At 46.0% G+C, this 19,726-nt stretch overlaps 1 protein-coding gene across 8 annotated transcripts in view; it reads right to left on the reverse strand.

The window, feature by feature from the left end:
• LOC126293690 (uncharacterized) overlaps window positions 1-19,726 on the reverse strand; it is a 667,805-nt gene that overhangs the window by 122,237 nt on the left and 525,842 nt on the right. For 4 of the 8 annotated variants that reach the window (XM_049986982.1, XM_049986984.1, XM_049986988.1 and 1 more), the window contains exon 2: window positions 5,158-5,316. The exons of the other annotated variants lie outside the window; for them this stretch is intronic. In XM_049986982.1, the coding sequence (XP_049842939.1) occupies window positions 5,158-5,290 (133 nt within the window). In that variant the 5' untranslated portion in view covers window positions 5,291-5,316. The remainder of the gene's footprint in view (window positions 1-5,157; window positions 5,317-19,726) is intronic. 8 annotated transcript variants of the gene reach the window in all.

Here is a 19,726-nt window from a genome sequence, read left to right on the forward strand (position 1 = left end):
ATAACGTGCTCCATTGAGCGTAGGTGGAAGAAAATACTGACGGAACTAAAATGAGCTCTAACATGGAAATTAAGCGTTTCCGGACACATGTCCACATAACAGCTTTTCTTTATTTGTGTGTGAGGAATGTTTCCTGAAAGTTTGGCCGTACCTTTTTGTAACACCCCGTATATTAACGACAACAAAGGACCGAAGACCGACCCTTGTGGAACCCCATTCTTGATAGTTCCCCAGTTTGAGGAATGTGCTGATCTTTGCATATTATGAGAACTGCTTATTTCAACTATCTGCACTCTTCCAGTTAGGTAAGAATTAAACCATTTGTGCACTGTCCCACTCATGCCACAATACTTGAGCTTGTCTAGCAGAATTTCATAATTTACACAATCAAAATCCTTTGAGAGATCACAAAAAATCACAATGGGTGGTGTTCGGTTATTCAGATCATTCAAAATTTGATTGGTGAAAGTTCAGACAGCCTGCGGTGTGAATGGGGCTCTGGATACAAGGCAAAGTGCAGGTATAAATAAAAAGTGTCTTCATTTAGTGCTTTTAGCTCGCCGCAGTTGGCAGCGCCGGCAGGACGTGGGAAGTGTTATCATAGCCGCGGCTTCCCCTGGCTGGCTCATTTCCACAATTGAGTCGATGAGCGTCGGTGCTAGGTTTCTCTGGGAGGGAGTGGGGGGGGGGGGGGGGGGGGGAAGAAGTGGACATCGCGGCGCCGCTTTGTGTCGTGTCGTGTCGTGTCAGTCCCACGTCAGCACCCAGTGGTTATGGTTAGCTGTCGTACACAGCCAAGTGGAATGCTACAACAGTGATATTCTAAATGCACTTGGCGTCACATCTTGCAGTGTGAGTCAAGAGAACCCACTACGTTGCCTAACATACAATGACAAGCAGATAGAAGAAGTGGACAGTGTTAAATTCTTGGGATTACAGCTTGATAATAAATTCAACTGGGAGGAGCACACCACAGAACTGCTGAAGCATCTTAACAAATCTCTATTTGCAATGCGAATTGTGTCAGACATAGGGGGATATAAAAATGAAAAAGCTGGCATACTACGCTTACTTTCATCCCATAATGTCATATGGGATTATTTTTTGGGTAATTCATCAAGCCAAGCTAAAGTTTTCCGGGCACAAAAACGTGCAGTAAGAGTTATATGTGGTGTGAACTCAAGAACATCCTGCAGAAGCCTGTTTAGAGAACTAGGGATACTAACTACTGCTTCCCAATATATTTATTCCTTAATGAAATTTGTCGTTAAAAATATATCACTTTTTCAAACCAACAGTTCAATCTATGGAATCAATACTAGAAATAAGAATAATCTGCACAAGGATTTAAAATCACTTAGTCTTGTACAAAAAGATGTGCTTTATTCAGGAACACACATTTTCAATAACCTGCCAAAAGCTTAACAAACAATGAAATTCAGTTTAAGAGAAGCCTAAAGGATTTATTGGTGGCCAACTCCTCCTACTCCATTGAGGAATTTCTCAGTAATACCAACTGATTTGTATATAAGCACAATATAACTTATGCACAATTTCAGTGCAGTAATGTGTTCAATGTAAATAAGTATTATAGTAGTTGTATTACACGTTTATTACCTTATAAATAAATAAATTTTTTATTTTAAATTCAGTGCATTCGGATTTGTAAAATGACTCTTTCATGTAGTGTTAATGAAAAATGACGATCATTCCACTTGCGACCTGTGGAATGGTACATTAGCTTATTTGTTTTAGTTGTAAATATTTGTCATGTATTGTTGTTTTTCTGACATGTTCTACATCCTGAAGAACCTCCTTACTACGGATCAATTGGAATGAAAGTTAATCTAATCTATCATTGTGAGATTTGACACGTGCTTCAATTGTAACACCACGTAGGTTCACCGGACAAAATACAGATCCGGTCAGAAGTACCCGGACACCTCTTTGTAATGCGCAATTGGCCACTGGATGTCACAGGAGGCGGACCCACCAGCATAAAAGGAGACGGGGAGTATTGTGTTGTCGGCAGAGAAGCAGTAAACAGCAGACATGGGTCGGTCAGGGGAAGTTGGCCATGAAATGAAATGTCGTGTGACGAGGGCCTCCCGTCGGGTAGACCGCTCGCCTGGTGCAAATCTTTCGATTTGACGCCACTTCGGCGACTTGCACGTCGATGGGGATAAAATGGTGATGATTAGGACAACACAACACCCAGTCCCTGAGTGGAGAAAATCTCCGACCCAGCCGGGAATCGAACCCGGGTTGACAGTCTGTCGCGCTGACAAACTCAGCTACCGGGGCGGACAAGTTGGCCATGTCGGACGTGGACTAGTCACTGGATGTCACTTGAGTATGTCGGACGTGGACTAGTCACTGGATGTCACTTGAGTAACGCACCCATCAGGGACATTTCAACCCTTCTACAGCTCCGCGACTCGACTGTTAGTGATGTGATCGTGAAGTGGAAACGTGAAGGAACAGCCACAACCAAAGCGAGATCAGGCAGACCTCACGATCTGTGGCCGTCGAGGATTGCAGAGCATGCTTGTAAAAAAATTGCACATAATCAGCAGAAGATATCGGTCGTCAGTTATACAGTGCTACCAGCCGTTCAGCTAGCTCAGTGACTGTATGTACGGACTTCAAAAGGACTGGGTACTGTGGCGGAGCATTTCCGCACAAACCACACGTTTCTAAGCGGTACTCGAGATGGTGGAATCAGCAACGCCACTGCACAGCGAATGGCTTGAATCACGTTAGAAGTTGTGGAAATGAGAATGGAGTTAGTTTGGCGCATGACTGGCGAGAGTTACCTGCCGTCGTGACAAGTGGTAACAGTGAAGTACGAAGGAGGTGATGCTACGGCACAGAGGCGTTTTCGTGGTTGGGATGAGGTCTCCATGCTTTGCTCCAGAAAACGCTAAATGCTCAAGGATATGAACACAAAATGAAACTTCCTGGCACATTAAAACTGTGTGCCGGACCGAGACACGAACTCGGGACATCTGCCTTTCGCGGGCAAGTACTCTTTGGAAAGTAGGTGACGAGGTACTGGCAGACGTAAAGCTGTGAGGGCGGGGCGACAGTCGTGCTTGGGTAGCTCAGCTGGCAGAGCACTTCTGACGAAGTTTCAGTCACCAACCTTCTCCTCTGAATGTGAAAATATTTTGTTGAAGCCGACCTGCATAGGGAGAAAACGATCTTCGTAATAAAGTAAGGGAGATCAGTGCTTGCGTAAAATGATACAGGAGTTCGCTTTTTTTTCTGCGCGCTGTTCGGGAGTGAAATAATAGAGAATTATTGTGAAGATGGTTCGATGTACCCTCTGCCAGGCACTTAAGGGTGATTCGCAGAGTATGCATATACACTCATGCTCATAAATAAAGGATAATAGCAGAATGTGGTGTCACACAACGTGGCACTACACAAAACTGGCGCTAACAGCGTAGGCACATAGGGAACACAAGACACAGATCTGCAAGTCCACGGTATAGGTGATAAGTTGGGAAAACCGTCCCGAAACACATGTGGTACCAAACGCCACTGTTTCCTGCGCATGTACCCCGACATCAATATGGGATATGATCACGATGACGGCCAGAGTGGCCGTGCGGTTCTAGGCACCCGCTACGGTCGTAGGTTCGAATCCTGCCTCGGGCATGAATGTGTGTGATGTCATTAGGTTGCTTAGGTTTAATTAGTTCTAAGTTCTAGGCAACTGATGACCCCAGAAGTTAAGTCACATAGTGCTCAGAGTCATTTGAACCTTTATTTTTTTTTATCAAGATGCACACATACACAGGCTGCACAACGGGTTGGCATACTCTGGATCAGGTGGTCCAGCAGCTGCTGGGGTATAGCCTCCCATTCTTGCACCAGTGCCTGTCGGAGCTCCTGAAGTGCCCTAGGGGTTTGGAGACGTGCAGCGATACGTCGGCCGAGAGCATCCAAGACGTGCTCGATGGGGCTTAGGTCTGGAGAGCAGGCAGGCCACTCCATTCGCCTGATATCTTCTGTTTCAAGGTACTCCTTCACGATGGCAGCTCGGTGGGGCCGTGCGTTATCATCCATCGGGGGGAAGGTGGGACCCACTGCACCCCTGAAAAGGCGGAGAGTCTGGTGTAAAATGACGTCCCGATACACCTGACCTGTTACAGGTCCTCTCTCAAAGACATGCACGGGTGTACTTGCACCAATCATAATCCCACCCAACGCCATCAAAACACGACCTCCATACAGTTCCCTTTCAAGGACATTAAGGGGTTGTTATCTGTGCCTGGTCGACGCCAGATGAAAACTTGTTCAGAGTATACCTGGACTCGTCCGATAACATAACCTGGGACCACTGTTCCAATGACCAAGTACTGTGTTCTTGACACCAGGCTTTACGGGCTCTGCTGTGACCAGGAGTCTCCGAGCGAATAAACCATGTCTGTTCAGTCGTCTGTAGACTGTGTGTCTGGAGACACAACTGTTCCAGTGAGTACGGCAAGGTCCCGCTACCTGCAGTACTCCGTGGCCGTCTGCGGGCACTGATGGTGACATATCGTTCTTCTTGTGGTGTTGTACACTGTGGACGTCCCGTACTGTAGCGCCTGGACGCGTTTCCTGTCTGCTGGAATCGTTGCCATTATCTTGAGATCACACTTTGTGGCACACGGAGGGCCCGTGCTACGACCGGCTGTGTTTAACCAGCCTCCAGTCGCCCTACCCCACATAACGTCGTAAATGTGTGTTCTCTGAGCCTCTTCAACACAGCACGTCTGAGAACGTCTGCACACTTACTCGTTGCACCGCACTCTGACATGCACCAACACAGCTCCGCCTATGCGGGGTGCTACCAGCCCCACCGTGCGACGACCGCAGGTCAAATGCACCGTATGGTCATACTCAGAGGTGACTTAAACCCGCAAACCGTCCATCACAGGGTTGTTTCAGCATCTATCAACATTATCCTTAATTTATGAGCACGAGTGTGGATGTAGAAGCTATCTGATACTCTTTGAGATATGACTAACCCTCAACCCCCCGCTCCCCCTATACAACACTGATGAGACAGGTGTTCTACGGACTGTAGATGACACTGTAGGAGAGCTGCGACATTTTATTTTGTTTCTGGAAAGGAGGTGGAGCTTTTTTTTGAGAGGTACTCACGGCTGGCGAGCCGGCACAGGAGCGACGACGAAGTGGCGGTCGTCGACGTCGCAGACGTAGGCGTAGACTGCTGCTGGTGCTGGGGGGACGCCGCGACCGAGGCGTCGCGACGCCGAAGTCTGGGCAGCCTCATGGCGTCGGCACGAGTGCGCACATCGCCTGGGGGTATGAGGAGGCACGGCCGGCGCTCAACACACGGGCGGGACACCAGCAGGTGGGGGGGACACAGCACAGTGATAGCTAGAGCAGCCACACGAGCAGCGCTCAGTCGCACACACACACACACACACACACACACACACACACACACACACACACACGGGCGGGACACCAGCAGGTGGGGGGGGGGACACAGCACAGTGATAGCTAGAGCAGCCACACGAGCAGCGCTCAGTCGCGCGCACACACACACACACACACACACACACACACACACACACACACACACACACACACACACGGGCGGGACACCAGCAGGTGGGGGGGGGGGGGGGGGACACAGCACAGTGATAGCTAGAGCAGCCACACGAGCAGCGCTCAGTCGCACACACACACACACACACACACACACACACACACACGGGCGGGACACCAGCAGGTGGGGGGGGGGGGACACAGCACAGTGATAGCTAGAGCAGCCACACGAGCAGCGCTCAGTCGCGCGCGCGCGCGCGCGCGCGCGCGCGCACACACACACACACACACACACACACACACAAGCGCGCGCGCGCGCGCGCGCGCGTTTCTATTCTCTTATCTCCTGTGCCATATCGTACAACTAAGAATGAAGTATTTACACATAATGTTGCCCATCGAAACACACGTAATATTCCAGATACCTTCAGTAAACACTGCCTAACATTTAAATTTACGATCTACGTCAGCAAATTTCTATTTTTTAGAAATGTCTTTCTTGGTATTGCTAGTCTGCCTTGTATAGTACGAGTTCATCCTCTGCACTTCGGATATGATCATTTAATTTGCTTCGCAGATAGCGAAACTCAGCTGCCAGTTTTAGACTCGCATTACCTTCTCTGATTAAATTTTCTTCCCTCAACTTTGTTTTACTTTCGTTCATGTTCCATTTTATAACCTCTTTTTCTAGACACTACCCACCCTCTTCAAGTCCTTTGCCATATGTGACAGAATTAAATCGCCATCAGCAGACGTCGAAGTCATATTTTTTTTCACCCCTGAATAATATCCTTTTAAAATTTCTGCTTGTGTGCCAAGCAAAGACAGTATTCTGTATTCGCATTCGCTGCCTTCGCCATCTCAGAACTAGTCTTCTTTCAACCCAACCCAGATCTCGCACCAATACGCGACAACCTACATTACAGAAAGTAATATAGATGCAAAAATAGTTATTATTATTGTTCTCTTCTACCTCCGTTCAAGCAAATATCATATCACATGCCATGAGTCAACGCTGACGTCTGGTACTGATAAGTTCAATGAACACCCCCGCCTTCTCTCTCTCTCTCTCTCTCTCTCTCTCTCTCTCTCTCTCTGTCACTCACTCACTCACTCACTCGAGCGCGCGCTCGCCCTACACACACGCACGCGCACACACACACACACACACACACACACACACACACACACACAAACCACACGGTGTAACTCTGGAGAGCTCAATGGGCTTTGGAGTTCCTTAAGAAAATTGCACACTTTTTGTTTGTGTTTGGCACGCACCAATTCTAGTTTCTGACGAGAGTCAATAAATACAGCACTTCAAAACAGCTGGGCCCGCAAGACAACCATGGCCAGCCGGTCTTAACAGGGTCCAGTCGTCATGCGTAAAAACAGCTTCGCGAGCGCCCAAAGACAGCGTTGTAGACCCGTTGCCGTTCACCGTATGTACAGAGTATAGCGGATGACGTCGGGAGCTCCAAGGCGCAGGTCGCGGATGATGCTCTTACACACAGAGTAAATAAATAAACGCGATGCGCGTGATGGAGTCATATGGAGGCGAAACGCTAGAAAATTGTAGCGATATGCGGGAAGGCCTGCAGAGGATTGAAGGTTGGTGCAGGGATTGGCACTCGACCGCAACGTAAACAAATGTAAATTAGATTAGATTAGTACTTGTTCCATAGATCATGAATACGACACTTCGTAATGATGTGGAACGTGTCAGGTTAATAAAAGGTGTCCATACAAGATATTACATTACACAAAATATTACATGACACTCAATATTTTGTGGAGGTGGGGAAATTACCCACTTACTATATCCATCTAATGAGTAGAAGGAGTTGCCATTAAGAAATTCTTTTAATTTCCTTTTAAAAGCTATATGGCTATCTGTCAGACTTTTGATGCTATTAGGTAAGTGGCACCATAATTTACCCCCTTCTAAGCCAAAGTTAGATTTAACCTTGAGTAGTGAAGATCCTTTCTCCTAGTGTTGTAGCCATGTACTTTTGAATTCGTTCGGCTTTTGTGAAATGAACACTCTTTTACTCAATGATGAGTTACCCCAGAATATGACGCCATACGAAAGCAGAGAATGAAAATAGGCATGATAAGCTAATTTACTCAAATGTATATCGCCAAAATTTGCAATGACCCTAATAGCATAAGTAGCTGAACTCAAACGTTTCAGCAGATCCTCAGTGTGTTTTTCCAGTTCAACCCCTCATCAATGTATACACCTAGAAATTTTGAATATTCTACCTTTGCTACCGATTTCTGATCGAAGTCTATATTTATTAGTGGGCCCATTCCATTTAGTGTGTGGAACTATTTATACTGTGTTTCGTCAAAGTTTAATGAGAGTGCATTTGCAGAGAACCACTTAATGATTTTCTGGAAAACATCGTTTACAATTTCACCAGTTAATTCTTGTCTGTCGGGTGTGATAGCTATACTTGTATCATCGACAAAAAGTACCAGCTAAGCATCTTCGTGAACATAGAATGGCAAGTCATTAATATATATTAAGAACAGCAGAGGACCCAAGACTGAACCTTGTGGCACCCCACTTTTGATTGTTCCCCAGTTTCAGAAATCACCAGTTTTTTTGCATACTATGTGAACTGTTTATTTCAACTTGAGTTTATCTAGAAGTATTCCATGATTTACACAATCAAAAGCCATTGATAGATCACAAAAAATCCCAACAGGTGACTTCCGGTTACTCAGAGCATTTAATATTTCATTAGTGAAAGCATATATAGCATTTTCCGTTGAAAAACGCTTGTGGAAACAAAACTGACATTTTGTTAAAACTTTGTAAAAATAAAGGGGTGAAGCTACTCCACAATACATTACTTTTTCAAGAATTTTGGATAAGGCAGGCAGAAGACAGATTGGGCGGTAGTTGTTGACATCAGACGTATCCCCTTTTTATGCAGTGGTATAACAATGGCATACTTCAGTCTATCTGGGAAAACACCGTGCTTCAGACAGCAATTTCATATGTGGCTAAGAATCCCACTTATTTCTTCGGAACAAGCTTTTATTATCCTGCTGGAAATGCCATCAATTCCATAGCGCATAAATACGCAAAATAATGGCCGTTGTACGGTGACAAGATTTTCGAATAAACACTGGAAGCATTCACAGCCATAAAATAAATAGAAGTACGCATTGTGGGTGGCAGAGTGCAACCACTACGTAAACCTAATCGCATATAAGGCAGATGCCAGGCAGATTCATCGAAAGAATCTGGGAAGGAGGCAGCTTAAAAAAATCCTCGTTCGACAAATACTTTTAATACCGCTGGTCGGTACTGGATCCATACCAGATAGGACTGATACTGGAAACAGACTATATGCAAAGAAGAGCAGCGCGTTTCGTCACAGATTCATTTGGTAAGAGCGAAGGCGTCGCGGTGATGCTAAGCCAAGTATGGTGGCAGACACAGCAACAGAGGCATCATCCAACACTGTGGGGATTACCCGTAAGACTGCCATAGAACTAAGAACTGTGCATGTAGTCGCAGCGTCTTGCTGAAACCATACTCCCCTCAGTGTCTGACTCCGACGTCTCACTTCTAGAAAGGTGACGGTTCGGAGCAGCGGAATGTAGCATTCGCAACACCCGACAGAACCGACCGTTTAGGGCACTATACCGCACACACATGTAACTCGTCCAATGTACTCACGCGTATGTGCTACGTTGAAACGGCCAGGTGGCCTCTCCATCATCACCCGTCTCAATATGGCTTTACGGTCTGGAACACGTTCCCGGACGGTAACGTAAAAATCGGAGCAAAGTCACGTGTCTGCGTCACAGACTCATTGTTTACGAAAAATCGTCGGAGAGCGGACAAATGAATATCTCACGTTCAACGACATCGCGACAGCTAAATATCCAATTTTAATGGGCAAATCGTAACCGCCATCCACTCTCTGAGACCAGTCGCTTGGCCGTAGTACACAGTGCGAAATCTTTCCGAACGGATCCTGTTCCATTCAATTCATCACAGGAGCACACGACCGCAATCTCCTGGCGACGGTACGTGAGTCTGACAAGAAAAAGCATATCTTTCTTCCACAACGGCTCATTCTGTACAGGACACAGTTACCCATACTGCTTCTTTGCCTATAGAATTTTGGGACATACACTACCGGCCATTAAAATTGCTACACCACGAATATGACGTGCTACAGACGCGAAATTTAACCGACAGGAAGAAGATGCTGTGATATGCAAATGATTAGCTTTTCACAGCATTCACACAAGGCTGGCGTCGGTGGCGATACCTACAACGTTCTGACATGAGGAAAGTTTCCAACCGATTTCTCATACACAAACAGCAGTTGACCAGCGTTGCCTGGTGAAACGTTGTTGTGATGCCTCGTGTAAGGAGGAGAAATGCGTACCATCACGTTTCCGACTTTGATAAAGGTCGGATTGTAGCCTATCGCGACATTACTGCTCGCCTTGGTCGAGATCCAATGACTGATAGCAGAATATGGAATTTGTGGATTCAGCAAGGTGATATGGAACGCCGTGCTCGATCCCAACGGCCTCGTATCACTAGCAGTCGAGATGACAGGCATCTTATCCGCATGGCTGTAACGGATCGTGCAGTCACGTCTCGATCCCTGAGTCAACAGATGGGGACATTTGCAAGACAACAACCATCTGCACGAAGAGTTCGACGATGTTTGCAACAGCACGGACTATCAGTTCGGAGACCGTGGCTGCGGTTACCCTTGACGCTGCATCACAGACAGGAGCGCCTGCGCTGGTGTACTCTACGACGAACCTGGGTGCACGAATGGCAAAACATTTTTTCGGATGAATCCAGGTTCTGCTTACAGCATCATGATAGTCGCATCGGCGTTTGGCGACGTCGCGGTGAATGCACATTGGAAATGTGTATTCGTCATCGCCATACTGGCATATCACCCGGCGTGATGGTATGGGGTGCCACTGGTTACACGTCTCGGTCACCTCTTGTTCGCACTGACGGCACCTTTAACAGTGGACGTTACGTTTCAGATGCGACCCGTGGCTCTACCCTTCATTCGATCCCTGCGAAACCATATATTTCAAAAGGATAATGCACGACCGCATGTTGCAGGTGCTGTACGGGGCTTTCTGGAAACAGAAAATGTTCGACTGCTACCCTGGCCAGCACATTCTCCATATCTCTCAACAATTGGAAACGTCTGGTCAATGGTGGCCGAGCAACTGGCTCGTCACAATACGCCAGTCACTACTCTTGATGACCTGTGGTATCGTGTTGAAGCTGCATGGGCAGCTGTACCTGTACACGCCATCCAAGCTCTGACTCGATGCCCAGGCGCATCAAGGCCGTTATTACGGCCAGAGGTGGTTGTTCTGGGAACTGATTTCTCAGGATCTATGCACCCAAATTGCAGTTATAATATTTGTCCAATGAATACCCGTTTATCATCTGCATTTCTTCTTGGTGTAGCAATTTTAATGGCCAGTAGTATATATGCAGACTGAAGCGACGAATGAAAATTTACACGAAGGCCGGGATTCGAACCCAAATCTCCTGCTCACTAGGCCGATGCGCCAACCACTGCGCCACCCTGGCACTGTGGCTTCGTACAACTGCGCAGATTACACTAGCACGCCTCACTCCTCAAGCCAAATTCCCATTCACACCTCAGCCTACTTGGCGGTCCTCCTGCACTCAAAGAGCATTGCAGAAGTCCTCCATCTGTATTGGACTAGTGCCACAGAATCGAACGCAACGCGATATCCTGCTTGAAACCTGGGCATTGGTGCTTTAACCAAACTAAACTATTTGGTTCCAGAGACCTTTTTCAAGTCTCAAATATCTATGAGGTATACACACAGACTAAAGCGTTGAATGAAAATTGGTGCCAAGGTCTGGATTCTGGAAGCATATAGTTTCATTTCACGTAGGACCCCCAGTTTGTTCAATGTTGACGTGCTATTACAATACCGTTGGTGAGCCTCTACAATGCTGCTCGTGTTTAGTATAGAATATCAAATGGACCAACGCGTGAACGGGAATTTGGATTGGGGAAGGAGGCGCGCTAGGATAGTCTTTGCAGTCATGCAAAGCCAGTGTGCCAGGGTGGCTTCTGCAGGAGGAACGGGTTCGAATCCCAGCCGTGGTACTAATTTTCACTCGTCTCTTCGGTCTGCATATACACCACATAGATGGTTGAGACCTGAAAAGGTCTCTGGAACCGTATAGTTTGATTCTACAAAATTTTACCACACTCTCATATTCTCCTGACATGCCACTGAGTAACTTGTTCCTCTTTCCTAAGATGAAGAAAACCATTGCGCCGTCGGGATAATGATAGTGAGGTGATTCTTGTGGTACAACGTTTCCTGAACAGCCGATACGCAGACTTCCACATTGTCTCCGCTAGCCCATCCAGCGTTAGGGAGAACGTATCGCATTAAATGGTAAATATGTAAAGGAGGACTGAGTTTGATGCTTAACAACTTTATTTCTTTCGATGCCATAACAGTTTATTATTGTGAGAAAATGAAATGCCTACAGCCTTCCTTATGATATTTATTTTGTAGCTACCAGTTTCGGCGCCGCAATGCTCCATCTTCAGGCTGTAGTTGATGCTGAAAGGGTTGATACGATCCCTACATATACCGCATCAGTGGCCAACATAACTGGTTACGCAGATTGCATGAAAACGTTGGTGTCAGCACTCCAGCCAATGAAGCTTCGAAATAAAATTAGAAGAACGACTGTAGGCGTCTCATTTTCTTACAACAGACAATGGACGTCGTCCCCGAGACCTGTTGTCAAAAGGATGGCTATATAAAAACTTGAAAGTTTATTGCTACTTCTCGTAAATGTACAGTCCGAGTTGCTCCTCTAAAGCGATGAAGCTCTGAGCAGTTACCTTGTCTGATTCTGAAAGATCAGGATGACATTTCCTTTTTCTTCCTTCAGTGTTCTACGTGAAAGATGCTGCTCAGGAAGTAGTTAGAACCGCCTGGCAGCTGCGGTGTGTTGTCAGGCACGTGAGAACGACGAACTTCCTGCGACAAAGTAGAGCTACGGGCTCAGCTACGAGGCGAGGCGAGGGAATCTCCGCAAGTGCTAAAGAGGCGGGCTTTAAAGCGACTCCAAGGTCCGCGCGACCCACGTAATGGTTTCGTTCATCATTCGCCACTAGCTCACCAAAGAAAAGAAAAAAAAGGCAGATACAGTCTCAGCTTCTGGCGAATCTTGCGGGTTGTTCAGTCGTGCTGCGTGTCGGCAAGACTCAGAGAAACCGGATGCCCCACTGATGATGACCGACGTTGCTCTGGACGAAACGACAGCAACGGAAAAGTTTGAGGGGCCGCGACCGCATAACACAGAAGATTCACCAGCAACGAATGTTGTCTTTTGTGTTATGCCTACTGCTAAACCCTCTCGCTAACAAGGTAATCAGGAAATCGATCACCCAACGAACAGTCCCGTCTGACCGACCGGAAAACTGCGTTTTACAAAAATGCTAAAGGAAGGGACACTGCTGACTAAGGACCGATAACGTTAGCTCTCGTCCTGCTGCAGGATTCCCAGAGCATTGCCTAGGAGCAACGACCCCTGGCAAATTAACGTCAGAAAACTTGCGTACAACAGCGTGCATTAACCATGGAACATACGCTGCAGACAACCGATGCAGGTGAACAGTTAGTTTCCGTCTTCCTCGATTACCGATAGGTGTTTAATACCGTACCGCATCGGTCAATCTATACTACTGAACCAAAACTAGTTGGAGGTTGTCTGTCTCGTGGGGATATAGAAACTGATTGTCAACGCAATTTTGTCATATGATGACATTGTTGGTGACCGTGGCTGTTATTTGAAAACAAATGTTGATGGTGTTGAGACAGCAGCCAGTCACAAATTTATTTTAAGTTCCTTTGTTCGCAAGGTATCATTACCGGTTTCGAATCATTACAGTTCATCATCGGACGGTTTCATGCTTTCATTAGAACATATGATGCGTTTTTTATTGATAAATAAAATATAAATAATACATAATTATAAGCACGCCACACAGATGGTTGCGTTACAGATTTGCACTGGGATGTGACTTACGTGAAATGTCGGTCTGAACGAACTGAATTAGCTAACACCCCTTTCTTGAAAATTTTCCAAGAATTATTTTCCACCCTCCAAAGCAAATAATATTCCTACACCTATGTGCAAATCAAATACCAAATTTATGTGTTACCACAATTTTCGTGATGCTAAATGTAAATAAATAATGTAGTGTCTAATATACATAAATTTAAAAAAATCTTTCACATGGAACTCTTTACAGTATAAAGGTATCCGCTCTAAAATTCGCAAAATCAATGTCTCTCTATACTACTGTAGTATGCGTTTCAGTTGCGTAAGTTAATATATGATCCTTTTCCAGACGTGGGGCACCTTTATAATGTGACGAAATATCATAGCATCTTTGACACTCATGTACTTGTAAACACTTTGTATCTATCAAAACATGTGATGCATGTCAGAAATGTATTCTGTGACAAATCTGAAGTGCTCAGAGATACAAATTTATGTGTGCAACGAAAAGAATGTTGTGGAAACGTATTCTGCGACAAATCTGAAGTGCTCGATGATACAAATTTATTTGTGCAACGATAAGAATGTGGTGAAAACTACGATCATCATTTGTTGGACGGAAACTATGAAAACAAATACTCCAGACCGACATTTCATTTAAGTCACATCCCAGTGCGAATCTGTAACGCAACCATCTGTGTGGCGTGCTTATAATTATGTATTATTTATATTTTAGGACAAAATATCAATAAAGTATCGATAAAAAAACCACCACATGTTCTAATGAAAGCATGGAAGCCGTCTGACGATAAAAAAAATGAAATGATCGTATGGCATTGTTGGCCGGGAGGCCCCATTCGGGGGAGTTCGGCCACCGTATTGCCAAGTCCTCTTTAGTTGACGCCACGTCGGCGACTTGCGAGTCAATGATGATGAAGGACATATAAGACCCAGTCCCGTAGCGGGAATCGAACTCGCGGGCCCCTTGCGTGGTAAACGGTAGCCGTCTGACGATGGATTGTAATGATTCGAAGCTGGCAATGGTACCTTTTGAATAAAGGAACTTAAATTCGTGGTTGCTTGCTGACTCAACAACCATTAACATTTGATTTTCAACGCCTCACCCAATTCAAAGAGCTGTAGTAATCTGCTCTCATGTTAGAACAACAATACAAGTCTTAATGTTAGAGGCTGTGTGTTTGCCTTGAGGCAGCATAACTGAATGTGCGCAAATAGCCGGAATATACTCGAGCAGTATTTCAGGATGAGAGCGCATAGCTACTTTCAGCATAATTTTAAACCTCCACGGAACTTTGATTCATCTGAAACAAATGATGCTCTCGAAGCGATATTTGATTGTGCGAGAAAAAGCCATTCTGGCTCGAAATGTGACAGAGCAGTGGGGGTGGCGACGGAAGTGGCGGTTTTTTTTTTGGGGGGGGGTTGGGTGGGGGGGGGGGGGAGTACAGAGAATGGTCCGCGCATTTCGCGCCCGCCAGTTCACGCCCGCCAGTTCACGCCGGGCCTGCCGCTGTGTAATACCAGAGGCCGTAGCGGGCGGTGACGTCACTGGCTGGATCGACGACGTCACCGGCGCTTTGTCCGCTTTAATGGAACCCGACGGCCCCCGGGCATTCAGCTGCAACCGCACGGTCAGCGGCAAAGGAAGGCCGAACACTGCTTTCATAAGTCAGCCACAGCATCACGTCGGCAGAGCAAAGAGCCACTAGCGCGAAAATCCAGATCTACTTCCATATCTCACAGGCCACCTTACTGTCTGTGTCGCAGAGGGTAACAGTACCATTCCCTCTCCCTTTCCTCTCATACCTTAACAACAGATGGCCATAGGTCATTCTCCACACTAAAGAGGACGGCTATGAAGTGGCGTTTGCTCAGGGCACGCTTAAGTGAAGGTTGCCTCACGGATCAGTGCTCGGGCTGCTACTGTCGTATATCCCTTAACTCGCGAGCTGACTGTTCTGTGATGTATACCACGAGATGGGGTCTCAGAGACCCTTATGTTTAAACCGAGATTCAAGGCAAAAATCATTTGAAATTTTTAATTACGCTTTATACATTTACTTTCACAATTATTTAAGTGTTGTTTAAATGCTTCTAGTTTATTTTATTGCACTAAATAAAGGCTGAAGCATTTTACTATTGATCACACAAAAGCACATAATTTTTGTGTGGTTCTTTTAAATAGTACAAGTAAATAGACTGTAAGAGAGTAATGAATTTTACATTCTACAAAATTGTACAATCTCTGTAGCAAATATATTTCCAAAAAAAAAGCTAAGTTCCCTGGTTTACATTTGCGCTTAAAAATTGCACCGCACTGGTATAAAAAGAAAGTCTGTCAAATTGACATTCATTTCTAGGAACTACTTTTCATCACCACTCAGAAGACATTCGACTTTAACACACTAAGTATTTAATTCCAGAAACAGACAGATCTACATCACAACTTTGCTGAAGTTCTTCCTCTGAAGTTTTTCTGAAGCAGAACTGTGATGACTGGCTCCATAGACCGACTAACAATTTGATCAAACTCGGGAAAGGTAAAAATGACACACTGGTGCCAACACATTACCGTACCGTACTGAAGAAAACAGGTACGTAGTTCACGAGGTGACTCCAACACCTGTCAATAACACGTGTCAACAATAAACACAGAAGGCGATAGCGCAACCGACACCAAAACATCGTAGGCTTGGCAATTTAAGGAGGGTAGGGGGAGTATAGAAGCATGCCACCACAACTGGCCTTGGAGAGCGAGTTCAAAAGTTTTCGTGCGGTCTATCCTAAGAGAGATGTCAGGAACATTGTCTCTGGTATGTCGACAATATTTGCAATTTCGTTCTTGCAATGTTTGGCTGGAGTCACCCCAAACAAATACTGCTCATCACATTTTTAATGTGACATCCAGTTCGACGAAAAACGTCGGTTTTAACGTGGAATTTTACGTGCCCATTCTACAGAGCGGTCCCAAGTTAGTCTAGCGCGGTATTCGTTTTATCGGTACGCGTTAACAGGGACAGTAAACCACGAAGAATAGCACAGTATTCCAGCAGCAATTGAACATCCCTGCTGTAGGGCGGTAGCAGAGAACGCAGGCCAGGACAATGCAGTCGCTGTTACGAGTTCCCGTTTGTTCCTCGTGTTTCACTGTTCCTGCTAATACGTATCGACAAAACGAACTCCGCACTAGACTAATGTGGGACCGCTCTATGGAAGGGACGCCTTAAATTCCACTTTAAAATAACTGTTCGGAAAGGTAAACAAACTGACGCTTTTCGTCGCATGGAAGACGTGACGCTCGCTATTTGCTTGAAATGACTTCATCTACACACTGCAAAAGACGAAATAGAAAAATAGACAAAGCGCGCCTGACGACTGCGACAAAAGTTCAAAAAAGTCCGACAGATGGCGCTTCATCTGATCCGAATAGCAATAATTAGCATAACAAAGTAAGACAAAGCAAAGATGATGTTCTTTACAGGAAATGCTCAATATGTCCACCATCATTCCTCAACAATAGCTGTAGTCGAGGAATAATGTTGTGAACAGCACTGTAAAGCATGTCCGGAGTTTTGGTGAGGCATTGGCGTCGGATGTTGTCTTTCAGCATCCCTAAAGATGTCGGTCGATCACGATACACTTGCGACTTGAGGTAACTCCAAAGCCAATAATCGCACGGACTTAGGCATAGGGACCTGGGAGGCCAAGCATGACGAAAGTGACTGCTGAGCACACGATCGTCACCAAACGACGCGCACAAGAGAAATTTCACGCGTCTAGCAATATGGGGTGGTTCTAATAAAACCCCAAGTCATTCCAAGTATGTGTGTAAATTTTTACCTCTCTATCTACATTATTCCGTGGTTTATTAAGTTTTCAAATTTATACTGACTTTTTGATCACCCGGTATATATTAGCTAGTAGACAGCGTCAAAAGTTTCGTGAGCCTTTTCTGGGACGATGCTATCGCACACAGAAAAGTCGCAACGATAGAAAACTGTAGCGAAACGCGAGAATAGTAGCAAAAGGATCGATGCTATATTCAAGGGATTGGCAATTTATCCTCAACATAAACAAATATTACGTAAAATGGCAGAAACGCCCGTTATTGTATGATTACACAACAATACCCTTGAGCATCTACGTACATAAAATATTTAGAATTATTCATATGAAATAATTTACAGTCGAACGACCACATGCAACAAATCACAGCTAAGTCAAATGCCAAAGCGTGATTCATTGAAAGAATCCTCAACAAACAAATATTTTAGAGTCGCCAATCTTATTGGAAGCCATATCATTTATACATGTAAGATCTCGCGCCGGCCGCTGTGACCGAGCGGTCCTAGGCGCTTCAGTCCAGAACAACGCGGCTGCTACTGTCGTAGGTTCGAATCCTGCCTCGGGCATGGATGTGTGTGATGACCTTAGGTTCGTTAGATTTAAGTAGCTCTAAGTCTGGGGGACGATGACCTCAGAGGATGTCCCATAGTGCTCAGAGCCATTTGAATCATTTGAACAATAATCAAAATATCCACGGGTGTACTGCCGGTCTATAGTGTCCAACGGGCACAATATTTCGGGGATCAAACATGTCGCCATCATCAGGTGAACTGACGGACTGAGCTCCTGTGAACGTGCCGGCACGGAGATCCGTACGCTATGGCTGCTCAGGGGGAACTGGGTTCGGTCGCGGCGGCGGCCGATTTAAACTCCATACACCCCAACATCAAATTCACTATGGAGACTGAAACGGAGGGTAAATTACCTTTCCTTGACGTCTTGGTCAGGAGAAGGGCTGACGGCACCCTAGGTCATGGGGTGTATCGAAAGACAACACAAACTGATCTGTATTTGCACGCAGACAGCTGCCACCACCCTTCACAGAGGAATGGGGTACTTAAAACTTTAGTACATAGGGCGCGCACTATCTCTGACACAGAGAGTCTACCCCAGGAATTGGAACATCTGAGAACTGTTTCGAAAAAATGGGTACTCAGAGTGGGTACTCAGTTCACCTGATGATGGCGACATGTTTGATCGCCGAAATATTGTGCCCGTTGGACACTATAGACCGGCAGTACACCCGTGGATATTTTGATTATCAAATACGCCGGGAGAAACTCAAGAATCACATTTGAACAATGGTCATGCGATATGTACGTGTACATGCCTCAGATTTAGTGGAATTCCGGTTAGCAGGCTCCCCTTCTCGGAGGATTCCCCTCCGGCCTTCTCTCAATACGCTGAGACAAAACGCACAGTCCCGCGGGGGAGGATCGATGTGGGCGGAACACGTAGTGACGAAACCCGCGGCCCCCGGGTTTTCCAGGTGAGTCAGCGCATCCCAGGAGTGCTCAGAGCTCAGGGACCAGCCAGCTACCTCTGGCACACACGGCTGCTCGCGCCTGTTACACACACGTCACTTCAGCTCAGGCCCCTCCCACCGGCAGCTGCTCGCTGCCTCGCAGCTGTTTCGACCCCCAGACACGTGCGCTACGCTGCTACAGAGCAGCTCTTTTAACAGAAGGGCTCCCCCAAACATCCGCTGTTGCCGACCTCCTGGGCCACGCTGAAGCGACTGTAGCCGCAGGACGCTCCGCGAGCGTTAGGCAGGTAACGAGTGACTGGTGTAACGACAAGGTCTGTCGAAGGACGCGAACAGAGTCTGGCGTCAGGATACAGGAACATAAAGACGAGCAATAGCGGAAAGGAGAATAACGGCTGGCGTAGCTTCATAAATAGTCCATTTGTCAGGAAAGTCCCTGGATTCGCTTAATTTTTTTTTAATAGGGCACTTCTTAAGTAATGATCGTAGCTCCTATCAAAGTAATCCCTTCGTCTATCTAAAGGGTGACAATTATTGAAATATATGAAAAAAAACGCAAATTAGTTACAAACTATGGCGTGTAGACTATTTGCTCAACATATAACGTCACTACAGGCATACGGAATTAAAAGGTTATGACACGTTCAACATGCCTGCCATCATTGACGATGATGTGACGCCGACGAGTAGCGAAATTCTGCATGATCAGCTGAAGTATC

This window comes from Schistocerca gregaria, chromosome 10 (assembly GCF_023897955.1).
Source record: "Schistocerca gregaria isolate iqSchGreg1 chromosome 10, iqSchGreg1.2, whole genome shotgun sequence".
NCBI lineage: Eukaryota > Metazoa > Arthropoda > Insecta > Orthoptera > Acrididae > Schistocerca > Schistocerca gregaria.